Source organism: Ranitomeya variabilis, chromosome 2 (genome assembly GCF_051348905.1).
Source record: "Ranitomeya variabilis isolate aRanVar5 chromosome 2, aRanVar5.hap1, whole genome shotgun sequence".
NCBI lineage: Eukaryota > Metazoa > Chordata > Amphibia > Anura > Dendrobatidae > Ranitomeya > Ranitomeya variabilis.
In genome coordinates this window covers 482,708,591-482,725,132 of record NC_135233.1, presented here as the reverse complement: position 1 = coordinate 482,725,132, position 16,542 = coordinate 482,708,591, and the positions used below count along the sequence as shown (strand labels likewise).

The following is a 16,542-nucleotide window of genomic DNA, read 5'->3' as shown; positions in this document are numbered from 1 at the left end:
GCTCTTCAGATTCCTTGTGTCTACCTTGCTCCCAGTCTCTCCAAGACAAGCTAAGTTTTTGTTTGATCATTTTTTGATTATCAGTGTTCATTATGTTTTTAGTCCAGCTCGCTAAAATGTGATTTCCTCGCTTGCTGGTTGCTCTAGGGGACTGAGTTTCTCCCCCCACACCGTTGGTTGGTGTGGGGGTTCTTGAAATCTCAGAGTGGATATTTTGTAAGGGTTTTTTACTGACCGCATAGATTCCCTTTTCTATTTTCTGCTATCTAGTATTAGTGGGCCTCATTTGCTGAATCTGCTTTCACCCCTGTGTATGTGCCTTCCTCTTACCTCACCGTTATTATCTGTTGGGGGCTTCTATATCTTTGGGGATTATTTCTCTGGAGGCAAGAGAGGTCTTTTCTTTCTCTCTAGGGGTAGTTAGTTCCTCAGGCTGGCTCGAGACGTCTAGGATTTTTAGGCACATTCACCGGCTACTTCTAGTGTGTTTGGATAGGTTCAGATTTGCGGTCAGTCCAGTTTGCCACCTCCCTAGAGCTTGTCCTATGTTTGTTACTTAGCTGGAGTAATTTGTGATCCTCAACCACTAAGGATCATAACACCAAAATAGACTAGCGCAAGACTGGAGTAGAGTAGCGTCAAATTTTGTAACTTTTTAAAATCACAATTTATGAATCTGGATAAACCAATTGAAATTGAAAGACTCTGTTGACAAAGCAGAAAACAAAATCAACAGGTGAGCACATATGAAATAGAATTAAAAAGCACAAATATAATAATGAATTGGGTACAAACAAAAAAGGCACAAATCATCGAAATCCAGACGAAAGGCAAGTGTAAAAGCAATGACGAATCATTGCCTACATCTTGATATTATACAGAGGATTTTCTTCCAAAATAAAAAAATACACTCCATACTTTAGTAAATCAGACCAGACATCAAGAGATATTGATGCTTCTCATTTTTTGTTGGGGTAGCTATCTATGCAGATGTATGTGTTTACAGTTTAACTTTTTCGTCTTTTAAAACCTTTTTATATCTTTTCAGCATTTGCACACGACACGGAATTGTTTGTCACTATGATACACAAGGTATGTTGTAAAATAAAGAAAGTAATAAAAGTAAGGGTGTGATATAGATATATATATATATATATATATATATATATATATATATATATATATATGTATATGTATATATATATATATATATATATATATATATATATATATATATATATATATAGGTGTATATATTTTTAATTTACTGAAACAATTTAAAGAGTGCCAACACTTTTGGTCATCACTGTGCATATATATATATATGTTGTTTCAGCAAATTAAATATTTCTCCCACAAAATTTTTGCAATTTCACTTGTTTTGTTATACATATGTTTATTTCCTTTGTGTGTATTGAAACAACACAAAACAGAGAAAAGAAGGCAAATTGGATATTATTTCTCACAAAACCCCCAAAGTGGGCCTGCCAAAATTGTTGGCACCCTCAACTTAATATTTGGTTGCACACCCTTTTTAATACATCACTGCAATCAATTGCTTCCTATAATCATCAACAAGCTTGTTACACCTCTCAACTAGAATTTTGGACCACTTGACCACTTTTCTTTTGCAAACTGCTCCCGGGTCTCTCATATTTGAAGGCGACTTGTCCCAACAGCAATTTTAAGATCTCTCAAAGGGATTTAGATCATGACTAGTGTTGAGCATTCCGATACCGCAAGTATCGGGTATCGGCCGATATTTGCTGTATCGGAATTCCGATACCGAGATCCGATACTTTTGTGGTATCGGGTATCGGTATCGAAACAACATTAATGTGTAAAATAAAGAATTAAAATAAAAAATATTGCTATACTCACCTCTCCGACGCAGCCTGGACCTCACCGAGGGAACCGGCAGCGTTGTTTGCTTAAAATTCGCGCTTTAACTTCCTTACGTGAAGTCCCGGCTTGTGATTGGTCGCGTGCCGCCCATGTGGCCGCGACGCGACCAATCACAGCAAGCCATGACGTAATTTCAGGTCCTTCAGGATTTTAAAATTACGTTCCGGCTTTGTGATTGGTCGCGTCGCGGTCACATGGGCGACGCGACCAATCACAAGCCGTGACGTCACGGGAGGCTGGACACGGTGAGGTCCAGGCTGCGTCGGAGAGGTGAGTATAGCAATATTTTTTATTTTAATTCTTTATTTTACACATTAATATGGTTCCCAGGGCCTGAAGGAGAGTTTCCTCTCCTTCAGACCCTGGGAACCATCAGGAATACCGTCCGATACATGAGTCCCATTGACTTGTATTGGTATCGGGTATCGGTATCGGATTAGATCCGATACTTTGCCGGTATCGGCCGATACTTTCTGATACCGATACTTTCAAGTATCGGACGGTATCGCTCAACACTAATCATGACTCGTTGCTGGCAACTTCAGAATTCTCTAGTGCATTGTGTCCACTCATTTCTGCTGCTTCTTGATATATGTTTGGGGTCAACATCCTGTTAGAAGTAGGGTTGAGCGACCTTTACATTTATAGGATCGGGTCGGGTTTCACGAAACGCGACTTTTTCAAAAGTCGGGTCGAGTGAAATCGGCCGATCCTATAAAAAAGTCGGGGTCGGGGTCGGCCGAAACTCGAAACCCAATGCAGTGCATTGGGTTTCCAATGGTTCCCAGGGTCTGAAGGAGCGGAAACTCTCCTTCAGGCCCTGGGATCCATATTTAAGTGTAAAATAAAGAATTAAAATAAAAAATATCGCCATACTTACCATCTGATGCGCCCTGGTACTAAGCGGGAACCTTCCTTCCTTAGAATCAGCCTTCCAGGACCTTGCGGTGACGTCGCGGTGACGTCGCGGCTTGTGATTGGTCGCGCGGCCGCCCATGTGACTGCTCACGTGACCAATCACAAGCCGCGACGTCACCGTGACGTCACCGAAGGTCCTGGAAGGGCTGATTCTTAGGAAGGAAGGCTGCCGGAAAGAAGCCGAGGGTGAGTATATTCCTATTAGGTATATACTCACCCTGGGACACGCCCTGCTTCTTTCCGGCAGCCTTCCTTCCTAAGAATCAGCCCTTCCAGGACCTTCGGTGACGTCACGGTGACGTCGCGGCTTGTGATTGGTCGCGTGAGCGGTCACATGGGCGGCCGCGCGACCAATCACAAGCCGCGACGTCACCGCAAGGTCCTGGAAGGCTGATTCTAAGGAAGGAAGGTTCCCGCTAAGTACCAGGGCGCATCAGATGGTAAGTATGGCGATATTTTTTATTTTAATTCTTTATTTTACACTTAAATCTGAATTCCGATACCAATTCCCGATATCTTAAACATATCGGGAATCGGTATCGGAATTCCGATTCCAGATTCAGAAGATCGCCGACTTCATGGCCGACCCCACACAGGGGTCGGGTCGGGTTTCATGAAACCCGACTTTGCCAAAAGTCGGCGACTTCTGAAAATTGCCGACCCGTTTCGCTCAACCCTAGTTAGAAGACCTATGACCTAAGGCGCAAACCCAGCTTTCTGACACTGGACACTACATTGCTACCTAATATCCTTTAGTAATCTTCATATTTCATGATGACTTGCACGCAATCAAGACACCCAGTGTCAGAGGCAGCAACACATCCCAAAACATTTTTGAACCTCCACCTTATTTGACTGTAGGTACTGTGTTCTTTTTTCATTCCATTTTTCATAAACAGTAGAATGATGTGCTCTAGCAAAAAGTTCTATTTGGTCTCATCTGTATACGAGACGCTTTCCCAAAAGGATTTTGGCTTACTCACATACATTTTGACAAACTTGAATCTAGCTTTTCCATATCTGTGTCAGCAGTGGGGTACTCCTTGGTCTCCTACCATAGCATTTCATTTCATTCAAATATCAACAGATAGTTTGCACTGACAGTGATGCATCCTGAGCCTGCAGGACAGCTTGAGTTTCCTTGGAATGTGATTGGGGCTACTTATGCACCATCCAGACTATTCTATGTTGCATCCTTTCATCAATTTTCCTTTGCTGTCCACATCCAGGGAGATTAGCTGCAATACCATGGATGGTAATCTTCTTGGTTGTGTTGTACACTGTGGACAAAAGAACATCAAAATCTCTGGAGATGGACTTGTAACCTTGAGATTGTTGATATTGCTCAACAAATTTGGTTCTCAAGTCTTCAGACAATTCTTGTCTCCTCTTTTGGTTCTCCATGCTTAGTGTGAGACACACAATGCAAAGATTGAGTCAACTTCTTCCCTTTTTATCTGGATACAGGTGTGATTTCCATATTGCCCACGCCAGTTTCATGCCACAGGTGACTTTGAAAGCACATCACATGCTTGAAGCAAAGTTGTTTAAACACAATTTTGGAAAGGTGCCAACAATTTTGTCAGGCCCATTTTGGGGGTTTTGCGTGAAATTATATCCAATTTGCCTTTTTTCCTCTTTTTTGTGTTGTTCCAATGCACACAAATGAATAAACGAGTGTATAGCAAAACATGTGTAATTACAATAATTTTCTGGGTGAAATACTTCATTTTTTTGGAACCATTTCAAAAGTGCCAACATTTTGGCCATGGCTCTGTATATCTATTACTATATACACTCACCGGCCACTTTATTAGGTACACCTGTCCAACTTCTTGTTAACACTTAATTTCTAATCAGCCAATCACATGGCGGCAACTCAGTGCATTTAGGCATGTAGACATGGTCAAGACAATCTCCTGCAGTTCAAACCGAGCATCAGTATGGGGAAGAAAGGTGATTTGAGTGCCTTTGAACGTGGCATGGTTGTTGGTGCCAGAAGGGCTGGTCTGAGTATTTCAGAAACTGCTGATCTACTGGGATTTTCACGCACAACCATCTCTAGGGTTTACAGAGAATGGTCCGAAAAAGAAAAAAAATCCAGTGAGCGGCAGTTCTGTGGGCGGAAATGCCTTGTTGATGCCAGAGGTCAGAGGAGAATGGTCAGACTGGTTCGAGCTGATAGAAAGGCAACAGTGACTCAAATTGCCACCCGTTACAACCAAGGTAGGCCTAAGAGCATCTCTGAACGCACAGTGCGTCGAACTTTGAGGCAGATGGGCTACAGCAGCAGAAGACCACACCGGGTACCACTCCTTTCAGCTAAGAACAGGAAACTGAGGCTACAATTTGTACAAGCTCATCGAAATTGGACAGTAGAAGATTGGAAAAACGTTGCTTGGTCTGATGAGTCTCGATTTCTGCTGCGACATTCGGATGGTAGGGTCAGAATTTGGCGTAAACAAAATGAAAGCATGGATCCATCATGCCTTGTATGGAGCATCTTTGGGATGTGCAGCCGACAAATCTGCGGCAACTGTGTGATGCCATCATGTCAATATGGACCAAAATCTCTGAGGAATGCTTCCAGCACCTTGTTGAATCTATGCCACGAAAAATTGAGGCAGTTCTGAAGGCAAAAGGGGGTCCAACCCGTTACTAGCATGGTGTACCTAATAAAGTGGCCGGTGAGTGTATATTTGTACATTATATATATATACAATATGTGTGTATATATGTAATATAATATAACTTTCCAGTGGCTTAAATATATACAGTTAGGTCCATATATATTTGGACAGAGACAACATTTTTCTTATTTTGGTTATAGACATTACCACAATGAATTTTAAACAAAACAATTCAGATGCAGTTGAAGTTCAGACTTTCAGCTTTCATTTGAGGGTATCCACATTAAAATTGGATGAAGGGTTTAGAAGTTTCAGCTCCTTAACATGTGCCACCCTGTTTTTAAAGGGACCAGAAGTAATTGGACAGATTCAATAATTTTAAATAAAATGTTTATTTTTAGTGCTTGGTTGAAAACCCTTTGTTGGCAATGACTGCCTGAAGTCTTGAACTCATGGACATCACCAGACGCTGTGTTTCCTCCTTTTTGATGCTCGGCCAGGCCTTCACTGCGGTGGTTTTCAGTTGCTGTTTGTTTGTGGACCTTTCTGTCTGAAGTTTAGTCTTTAACAAGTGAAATGCTGCTCAGTTGGGTTGAGATCAGGTGACTGACTTGGCCATTCAAGTATATTCGACTTCTTTACTTTAATAAACTCCTGGGTTGCTTTGGCTTTATGTTTTGGGTCATTGTCCATCTGTAGTATGAAACGACGACCCATCAGTTTGGCTGCATTTGGCTGGATCTGAGCACACAGTATGGCGGCTCTGAATACCTCAGAATTCATTCCTGTGTCACATCATCAATAAACACTAGTGACCCAGTGCCACTGGCAGCCATGCATGCCCAAGCCATCACACTGCCTCCGCCATGTTTTACAGATGATGTGGTATGCTTTGGATCATGAGCTGTACCACGCCTTCGCCATATTTTTCTCTTTCCATCATTCTGATAGAGGTTGATCTTGGTTTCATCTGTCCAAAAAATGTTCTTCCAGAACTGTGCTGGCTTTTTTAGATGTTTTTTAGCAAATTCCAGTCTAGCCTTTTTAGTCTTGATGCTTATGAGTGGCTTGCACCGTGCAGTGAACCCTCTTTATGGTAGATTTGGATATTGATACGCCGACCTCCAGGAGAGTGTTGGTCACTTGGTTGGCTGTTGTGAAGGGGTTTCTCTTCACCATGGAGATTATTCTGCGATCATCCACCACTGTTGTCTTCCGTGGGCGCCCAGGTCTTTTTGCATTGATGAGATCACCAGTGCTTTCTTTCTTTCTCAGGATGTACCAAACTGTAGATTTTGCCACTCCTAATATTGTAGAAATTTCTCGGATGGGTTTTTTCTGTTTTCGCAGCTTAAGGACGGCTTGTTTCACCTGCATGGAGAGCTCCTTTGACCGCATGTTTACTTCACAGCAAAACCTTTCAAATGCAAGCACCACACCTCAAATCAACTCCAGGCCTTTTATCTGCTTAATTGAGAATGACATAGGGAAGGGATTACCCACACCTGTCCATGAAATAGCCTTGGAGTCAATTGTCCAATTACTTTTGGTCCCTTTAAAAACAGGGTGGCACATGTTAAGGAGCTGAAACTCCTAAACCCTTCATCCAATTTTAATGTGGATACCCTCAAATGAAAGCTGAAAGTCTGAACTTCAACTGCATCTGAATTGTTTTGTTTAAAATTCATTGTGGTAATGTCTATAACCAAAATTAGAAAAATGTTGTCTCTGTCCAAATATATATGGACCTAACTGTGTATATATATATATATATATATATATATATATATATATATATATATATATATATATATATATATATACTGTTTATATATTTCACTTTTATGTATGGCACTTTGTGACACTGTTTAACAAGGTACAATATCTTGATTCTATAGATATATTTTCATCACTGCAAGACCAAGGCTATAGATAAAACTTACAAAGGTTGGGGCATTGACAACTTAGCAACTTTTGTGGCATGTACAACACAGCACAGGAGAATATTGATCATAGCTGCATCCTCTTCAGTGATGACCCCCATCCTTGTTTCTAGCTATTCTCTGCCCCAGCTTTGCCACAGTACCTGCCCAATGAGTATAAGAAACCTCCTGGTATTACTAAAAGCCATAATGTTTGGGTAGTGTCTAAGATAATTGCCAACTCTTATGAAAATCTTGAGGTCTCTCCTTTATTCCAAGTGTCTCATGAATATTCCAAGAGAGTTGCCTATAGTGATGCCCCTGTTGTCACTGAATTTAAAGGGAACCTGTTGTAAAACAAATGGCATTTACCTGCAGCCATAGTGCTAATGTACAAGTAAAATCAAGTTTAATTATTTCTCTATTATGAATGCTATTTCAAGTGACTCTAAGTAGTAAAAAAAAGGTAATATAGCTACATCCTTAACCCCTTGCCTTCACAGCCAGTTTTCATTTTTAAGTTTGCATTTGTCCCTTCTTCTCTTTCAAAGGCCCACAACTTTTATATATTTCTCAACATAACCAAATGAGGGTGTGTTTTTTGTGGGATGAGTTGTAGCTTTGAATTAAACCATCCATTTTACCATATAATATACTAAAAATGTAGTAAAAAAAATAAAAGTGGGCTGAAATGGAGGGAAACATGCATTTCCACCATTCATTGTATGGTAAAAATAAATAGAAAACAAGAATCTCCAGGCCAGTATGAATTAAGAAGTACCAAACTTACATAAATTTCTTTTTTATTAATTTACTTCGTGAAAAAATTCTGATGTTTTTAAAAAGAATGGTTTGTGTCACCATTTTTTCAAGAATCGTAGTGCTTTTTTTTATATTGATGGAGCTGTCTGAGGTCTTGTTTTCCAACATGGCAGCAAAGAAGGCCTTCAGTGGGACCCTTTATAAAATGTGACTTCGGAGGCTGATAGAAGGCTGTGACTGCTCATATCGGCAACTGTCCTATTTCACAGAAGATGATGTGTTGCTGAGAATGATGTTTCTTAAACCTACTTAAAAATTATTTCAGCTGACAAACAAGTGTCTTGCCCGTTCAATGGGTGATCAACAGCCTGCAAGATAATTGTAAAACAAGCGTCCCTATGAACCCTCGTTAAGGAAAATCTTGCAGTGTACATGCACTTTTAAAGAGGTTGTATCTTTTAAAGGAATTTTGCACCTCAGGAAAAGTTTGATAGAAAAATAAAATGCATTCTGCTCCCCTGTTCCTCAATCCTCCACTGCTTCTAAGGTCTGGCTTTGGCTTCATTACTTGTGTCACATCAACAACAAATTAGTAAGCTCTGCAGCTCTGAATGGGGCAATCTATTTTTATAGGCAGAGATGCTGAGTTCTCTGCTTGGCTGCCATGCCGATGATGTGACATTAATACCAGAGCCAATGCTAGACACCTGGAGCAGCAGCTGAGACTCACCACTGGAACTGGAGATGGTTAGTAGATTGTGGTTTGCTTTTCATACCAAATGGCACAAGTGAGAAATTGGTGCGTAAAATGGTCTCTGTGACAGAGCTTGTTCCATTCTTGGCAGGTGATGGCTGTGTTATCTTCTTTTTCTGCTGAGCTCTTTCTGTCTGCTGTTAACAGTGTTTGGATTTCTGGTGTGTTATTCTGTGTGACATTGGTGTCCCAACAATGCAATCTTGGGGTTCCGATGGGTTTCTAAGGCAAGCTAGGGTTTACGTCAGACGACAATGCTTTCCATTTTAATATACTGTTTTAACCAAGGCTGTGGCTCTTCTGATTTTTACAGTATACTTCAATACAGTAGTATAAGGGACCAGATGATTGCAGGTTCAAGACCCCTAAGGGGAATAGAAACAATAGTTGAAAAAAAAGTTTAAAAAAAATAAAAAAAAACAGACAAATTTTTGACCACCGAACTTTCCCACTAAAATAAAAGTATGAAAAATAAACATATTTGTTACTGCATCCATAAAAGTACAATCTATCAAAAAGTATAAAAACTAAACATATTTGTTTCTGCATCCAGAAAAGAACAATCTATCAAAATATGAAACCAGATAACTTGAACAATAAGCACGATAATGAGAAAAAAAAATGTGAAACTCCAGAATTGCGTGAGTTTTTGCTAGCAAAAAAAAAAAAACAAGACATCAAAAATATGGTATATATTGTAAATTGATCAATAAAAATTAAATTTAAGCCCTCAAATAGCTCAACCAATGAAAGAATTAAAAAACCTTACGGGTCTCGGTTAGAGATCAGCAGATCTAACAACATTCAAACTCATCAAATTTGATTTACAGCATTTTTTGTATGCGGACTGAATGTCCATTATTTTTTTCTGCTCTCTCCTTAGACACCAGAGTTTAATAATTGTAATATGCAAAAAATAATAAAATACTTATACTCTACGCCTTGCTCACTTCCTCGGGCCCTCCACTCCTTGTCGCAAGTGCTAAAATCCAGGGCCTTTTCACCCTAGGTCATGGCTTCCATCTTTGATGAGGCATAGGATTGTTCCTCCCAGATGCGCATGAGGTCATGGTGCACACTAATTTGCTGAATCCATGTAGACGCAAATTAAAAAACATCCACATTTTGGTGAATGTGGATTTTTTAAAAAAATTAGAGTAGAATCCAGTTCCTCAGAGATAAATTCTTGTTTCCAGTCTTGGAGAATGGAGACATAAACAAAATGAAATTATACTCACCTTGAAAATCATGCTGCTATATAATATCTACCACACAATTAACACCATAATAAAAATATCAAAATTGCAATTTTACAGCTCTAGGAATTATTTTCCCATTTTACAATATATTATATGGTAAAATGAATTTTGTCATTCAAATGAGATCTAAGGGGTAACATTTCTCATTGCGCAGAGTGACAAGCTAAGCCTGGTATGTTAGAGTGAGTAGATGTATATGCTATGCTTGCCCCTCTGGGAAGTTAAATATGAAAATTGCCTCTTCAGAGAGGACGAGAACTTAAACTCTATATAGCGCCTCCTGTTGAAAGTAGCAATCCTTAAAGTCAATGTTCACCCTTTAATGAGCCTTGCCACATGACTTAAGGTACCTTCACATTAAGCGACGCTGCAGCGATAGCGACAACGATGCCGATCACTGCAGCGTCGCTGTTTGGTCGCTGGAGAGCTGTCACACAGACCGCTCTCCAGCGACCAACGATGCCGAGGTCCCCGGGTAACCAGGGTAAACATCGGGTTACTAAGCGCAGGGCCGCGCTTAGTAACCCGATGTTTACCCTGGTTACCAGTGTAAAATGTAAAAAAAACAAACAGTGCATACTTACATTCGCATCCCCCGGCGTCCGCTTCCTGCACTGAGCGTCGGCCCTAACAGCAGAGCGGTGACGTCACCGCTGTGCTGTACTTTCACTTTCACTTTACGGCGCTCAATCAGTGCGGGAAGCGGACGCCGGGGGATGCGAAGGTGAGTATGTACTGTTTTTTTTACATTTTACACTGGTAACCAGGGTAAACATCGGGTTACTAAGCGCGGCCCTGCGCTTAGTAACCCGATGTTTACCCTGGTTACCAGTGTAAAACATCGCTGGTATCGTTGCTTTTGGTGTCAAACACAACGATACACGCCGGTCTGACGACCAAATAAAGTTCTGAACTTTGTTCAACGACCAGCGATATCACAGCAGGATCCTGATCGCTGCTGCGTGTCAAACTAAACGATATCGCTAGCCAGGACGCTGCAACGTCACGGATCGCTAGCGATATCGTTTAGTGTGAAGGTACCTTTAGGATAAAAACCAAACCAGAGTCTCAACTTGCAGACAGTGTTTTTGTATATTGCCCCTTGTCATTGCAAAGTATAAGCTCTGATCAGAGGCAATTTATATATTTAATTTCCAAGAGGAACATGCATGGGGTAGAAGTTCCTTACTCTGATATGTAAAACCTGGCTTGTCACTCTACACAAGGAGAAACATTACACCTGAGATCTCAGTCTTAAGCATTACCTAGCCAAATCATAGCACACTTTGCACTGATGAGGGGCAGTACCCCGAAACACAATGTTTGCAAACTGAGATTCTGGTTTGGCTTTCATTTTAATTAATTTGCAAAGCTCGTTAAGGGTTGATATTGACATTTAGGATTGCTACTTCCAATAGATTACACTAGAGTTAAAGTCCTCTTGCTCTCTGAAGAGGCTACTGCCATTCAAATGAACAAGTCATGCTGTAAAAAAGCAAACCCTCATAAAGCTATATCGACAGAAAAATAAAAAGTTGTGGTTCTTGAAAGAAGGGGAAGAAAAAACAAAAATGGCTGAATTGGAAAGAAGTTCATTAGAAGACATGTATAATATAGCTACATAATAAAGTACACTTATGCTTCTGCTCCTTTTTTAACATGTGATTCATTTTATCTGTACTGCCTTTTGCAACCTTATCATTTTTTCTTTTTACTGTAAGCTTGTAATTGTGACTATAAAGGATATCTGATGGAAATTGGTGAAATGATTGAAGTGGCTGATGGCTTGTTTGGCTGCAAAATAGTGATCTGTGGGTCAAATGGTATCACTGAAACCCCATGTTATGAAACTACAGAAGGAATCTCAGGTAATTTTATCTAACGAATGTTTTAGATTTTATTATCTTCTCGTTTTCTGTGACTCTTGGGTTCCGATTCATCAAAGTGTTTTCACCAGAAAACTGGTGTAAAACAGTTTGATAAGTTGTAAAATTTTTCTGCAACTGAAAGTCGAGGTTCATGATGAGTTATGGCGGCATACCATAAGGCATAAATCTTACCATCAGTATTTCAGATGTGCTTGATTTACTAAGTGTCATGCTCTTCTGACTTCAGCACACCCTTTGTGAAGATTGGCATGAATGGTGCCGACATTGATGAATCAAGGCCTTTAATATTTTAGTGTAGAGAAATAGCTAAATGGTAACTTCCTGCAATAATGTAAAATATATTCACATACCAAAGACTTTTTACAAAAATTTTATTATGTGAAATTCAATTCCATTATATTGAATCTGGTTAATTTTTGCCCTCCTTATTCGGCAAGCTATAGCGCTTACTGAATAAGCTGCAGAGGGAACCTGGATGCCTAGATCGCTCCTGCTGATCAGCTGTTCAACTCCGAAGCTGCTTGTGCTGCGGCTGTGTGACAGTCATGACACATGCATGGAGAGCCAAACAAACAGGCTCTCCATGCATTTATTGTGACTATCACACAGCAGCAACACATGCAGCAGCGGTGCCAGACAACTGATCAGGAGCAAAAGAGGGAGCTGAACATATTCACTCATCTCTAGTAATAACTAGTGATGAGCGAGTATACTCGTTGCTAGGGTTTTCCCCAGCATGCTCGGGTGATCTCCGAGTATTTTGGTGTGCTTGGAGATTTAGTTTTCGTCACCTCAGCTGCGTGATTTGCAACTGCTAGACAGCCTGAATACATGTGGGGGTTGCCTATTTGTTACGGAGTACCCACATGTCCCACAAATCATGCAGCTGCGGTGACCAAAACTAAATCTCTAAGCACATCCAAATACTCGGAGATCACCAGAGCATGTTCGAGGAAACCCGAGTAACGAGTATACTCACTCATCACTAGTAATAACTAATAAAATTGAAAAATTCTTAAGTGAAAGTAACATTTTCAGCCTGAAAATCTGTTATAACGTGTTGCTAGCCAGTAGGTTCTTCCCTTTTCTCTAACATTTTACTAGTACCTCGTGTCTTGAAATACACTTTTAGCAGTGAAAACACCAAAATGAATTACAGGAAGTGCAGCAGGTCTTAAGCTTTATGCTTTGCTTTCCTGTCTGCCAAATTGCATACAGGCATAACGGAGAATCTAGCTTTCAGTTCAGGGCATACAAGCCGTTTTGCAGCTCAGTGTTGTTTAGTCTGCAGCATTTTCTGCATGATTCTCAGTAGTATTGGGCAAACCCCTGTATGTTCGGTTCTGGGGTTTTGGCCAAACATCTAAAAAAAGTTTGGTTCGGGTACCAGAACGGTCCTCGAACCTGATCCTGGACCCCATTCATATGAATAGAGAGCCCAAGCATCCATTGTTTGCCACTCTGTCATCTGCATGACAGAGCTACAAAGACAGGCTCTAATGATCTTACCGCTGGTCAGAGAGCTGCGGTTCCCACAATATGAGATGACAGCATGAGCCAGCAGCTGTGACCAACAGTAAAGAGGTACCGTGACTTATAGGCATCGACTGATGAGAGAGCCACTGATGGAAGTAATCCTCAGCTGTCACCTGTGCATTATAAGTAAATACATTTTTTTTAATGATGTGTAGTCTTATCTATATTTGATAACCTAGATGGTAAAACTGACAGCTGCAACCAGCAGCTTTTAGCTTTATCATGGCTGGTTATCAAGAATAGAGAGGTCCAATGCCGTCTTTTTAAAATATTTAAATAAATTATTTAAAAAAACAGTATATGGTCCCCCCATTTTTGACAATCGGCCAAGGTAAAGCAAACAGTTGGTGTCTGGTATTCTCAGACTGGTAATGAGTCCTGGATATTTCCCCGTAAAAATAACAGCCTACACCTGATGCAGAAAAGGTCCATCTAAAAGATGTGCAAATTTTGGTGCTTTTCCTGGCTTATCCCACTTGCCCTGTGACGGTGCCAAGTTTGGTAATATTTGTGGGTTTGATGTCAGCTGTGTTATGGCTGCTGACATAAAGCCCTCAAATTAGTAATAAGAAGCCCCCATTACTAACCCCATAGTTAAATTGTAAAAAAAACAACAGCTAGAATAAAAGTCTTTAATTGAAATAATGACACACTCCTTTATTTGAAATAAAAAAGCACAGTTTTACTTAACTTTATGCTTAATGCATTGCAGCCCATGTAACCTGTAAAAAAAACAGAAAATAATAAACAACCATAATACTCACCTTTAAGCCTAATCCATGTCCCCTGGAAAAGAAGAAAAATAAATAACCATATCTCTCACCTTTCAGGCAATTAATAGGGGAGACCCCCCCCCAAAAAAAAAGACATGTTGTCCCATTTATACACAATAACTAGCAAATGCTATGCAGACATCTGAGGACTGATAATAATAGCCTAGGAAATAGCCATGAATATTCCCCCCCTCCCAGATTAAAAACCAGCTCTCATTCCCCCAAAATAAGATGCACCAAAGATGGTGCTTAACACTGCTTTTTCCACTTGCCCTGGTCCAGTGGGGTAATAGTTGTGGTTTGATGTCATCACTGTATTGGCAGCTGACATCAAATCAAGGAGTTAGTAATTGATGACTTTTTTAATTTTATTTTTAAATTTAAAAAAAACGGCACAGGACCCCTCTATTCTTGAAAACCAGTCATGATAAAGCTGACAGCTGAGGTTTGTAGCCTGCAGCTGTCAGTTTTGCCTGCTCTGGTTATCAAAAATAGAAGCGAAAACATGTCATTTTTTATTTATTTTTAGCACCGGCTGATGAGTACACCCATCAGAGTCACCTGCTCATGCTGTTATCAGCAACAGCAGGCTTAGGTTGGTGAGAGTAGTACTCTCTCATCATCCAATGCCTGACCAGTAGTAACCTTTTTACTGCCAGTCTCAGCTGCTGGCTCACGCTGTCATTTGATAGCATGGAAACTGCAGCTCTTTGACCAGCAGTAATGATCATTAATGAGCGGTAGGATGAATATTAGTTATCTTATGTCTATTATGCTTTGGGGTCTCTGGGGAGACCCTAAAACACTATAACAGACATTTTATTTGCTGAAAATAAAGTTGTTGGAAATCAAATTTTGCAATAAATTCCACTCATCTCTGAGATTTTTTTTAATTTCTTGTGCATTTTCTGGGTTAAGTGTTCATGTTCATGTTCCTGAGGCTATTAAGATTAAAATTTCATTTAAATGTTTTATTAGAATTGTGTGTCATAGTGCAATTTGTGACTGTAGTGTTATGTAAGTAACATAACATTTTACAACTTGTGCAGAATTCTCAAAAACAACACCGTTTTCAACATTGTCTACTGAAAAGACCACATCAATTGGATCAACTAAAACACTAATTGGCAGAAGTACAATTACATCTTCAATGACAACACTATCATCACCAAGACCATCAAGTACATCACTTTTAAGGACAACCATATTTACAAGCACACCAAATCCTGTCACTGAATATTCATCTGTAACTTCAAAGCTTACTAAAGCATCAAGCATAAGCCCTAAACCATCAACAGAAGTGGGCAGTAAGGCAGTAGCAACATCCGCCACAACAGTGTCTTCATCAAAGTCATCAACACGATCTACATATTTGAGTACAATGGGTTTTAGTACTACAACAAAAACTCTACCTAAGATTTCAACTTTAAGTGCAAGCACAACAAAAAGCCATCAGCAAGAAAAGTCAAATACAACAAAACATCTAGCAGTATTCTCAAGTTCATCTCCAGTGGATACTGAATTAACAAGATTAACAATAGGCCCAGAAACATCTGAACTTACAGTTGAGAAGACCTCCATTGAAACTCCTAAGAAGGATTTACGTCAGAACTCAACGTTTTCTTTACACTCATTAATGACCAACACACAAGAGGCAATTATAACGGAAGGCGATTTTCCACCTGTTACAACTATCGAGAAATCGAATGCTTCTCTAGTGATAATAACTAAAAAAGGGGTATGTAGTCCTGGTTCCGTATTAAATATAAATACATATATAATACTTATAAGCTAAGTATGTATTTGTATACTGAAGCATTGTGTGTCAATTTTCTTTTAGATTTTATGAAGCGAATGTATGATAAACCTGTTATGCTAATTGTAGTTACATGGATGTAACATTCAATCTTTACTGTGAACTGGAATTTTGCTAGAACTTCCTTTATTCAAAAATGTACAAACTATCATGCTAAAAGCCTGCATACACCTTTGCAACGAGCATTATGTACTGCATGTATTAGTGATTAAAGGGAATTTGTCAGCAGGTTATTGCTACCTCACCTGAGAGAAGCATGATGTAGGCAAAGGGACCCAAATCCAATGATGTATCACTTAGTTTACTGGGTGCAGCAGTTCTGACACATTCAGAGTTTTTAGAAATAGCCACCACCAGACTGTGTATGTACATTGTCTA

The 16,542-nt window shown here is 39.9% G+C and overlaps 1 protein-coding gene and 1 long non-coding RNA gene across 2 annotated transcripts in view; one reads left to right on the top strand and one right to left on the bottom strand.

Annotated features, from left to right (window-relative positions):
- The window catches only part of LOC143806868 (mucin-2-like), a 373,557-nt gene that overhangs the window by 279,066 nt on the left and 77,949 nt on the right, over positions 1-16,542 (top strand). The window contains exons 28-30 of the mRNA XM_077287848.1: positions 1,049-1,092; positions 11,872-12,018; positions 15,398-16,086. Coding sequence (XP_077143963.1) covers positions 1,049-1,092; positions 11,872-12,018; positions 15,398-16,086 — 880 coding nt within the window. The remainder of the gene's footprint in view (positions 1-1,048; positions 1,093-11,871; positions 12,019-15,397; positions 16,087-16,542) is intronic.
- LOC143809635 (uncharacterized) lies at positions 8,403-10,749 on the bottom strand. Its single transcript, XR_013222360.1, has 3 exons — positions 10,735-10,749; positions 9,842-10,088; positions 8,403-9,256 (listed from the first exon to the last, which is right to left on the bottom strand). It is a non-coding gene; the product is annotated as an uncharacterized LOC143809635 (long non-coding RNA).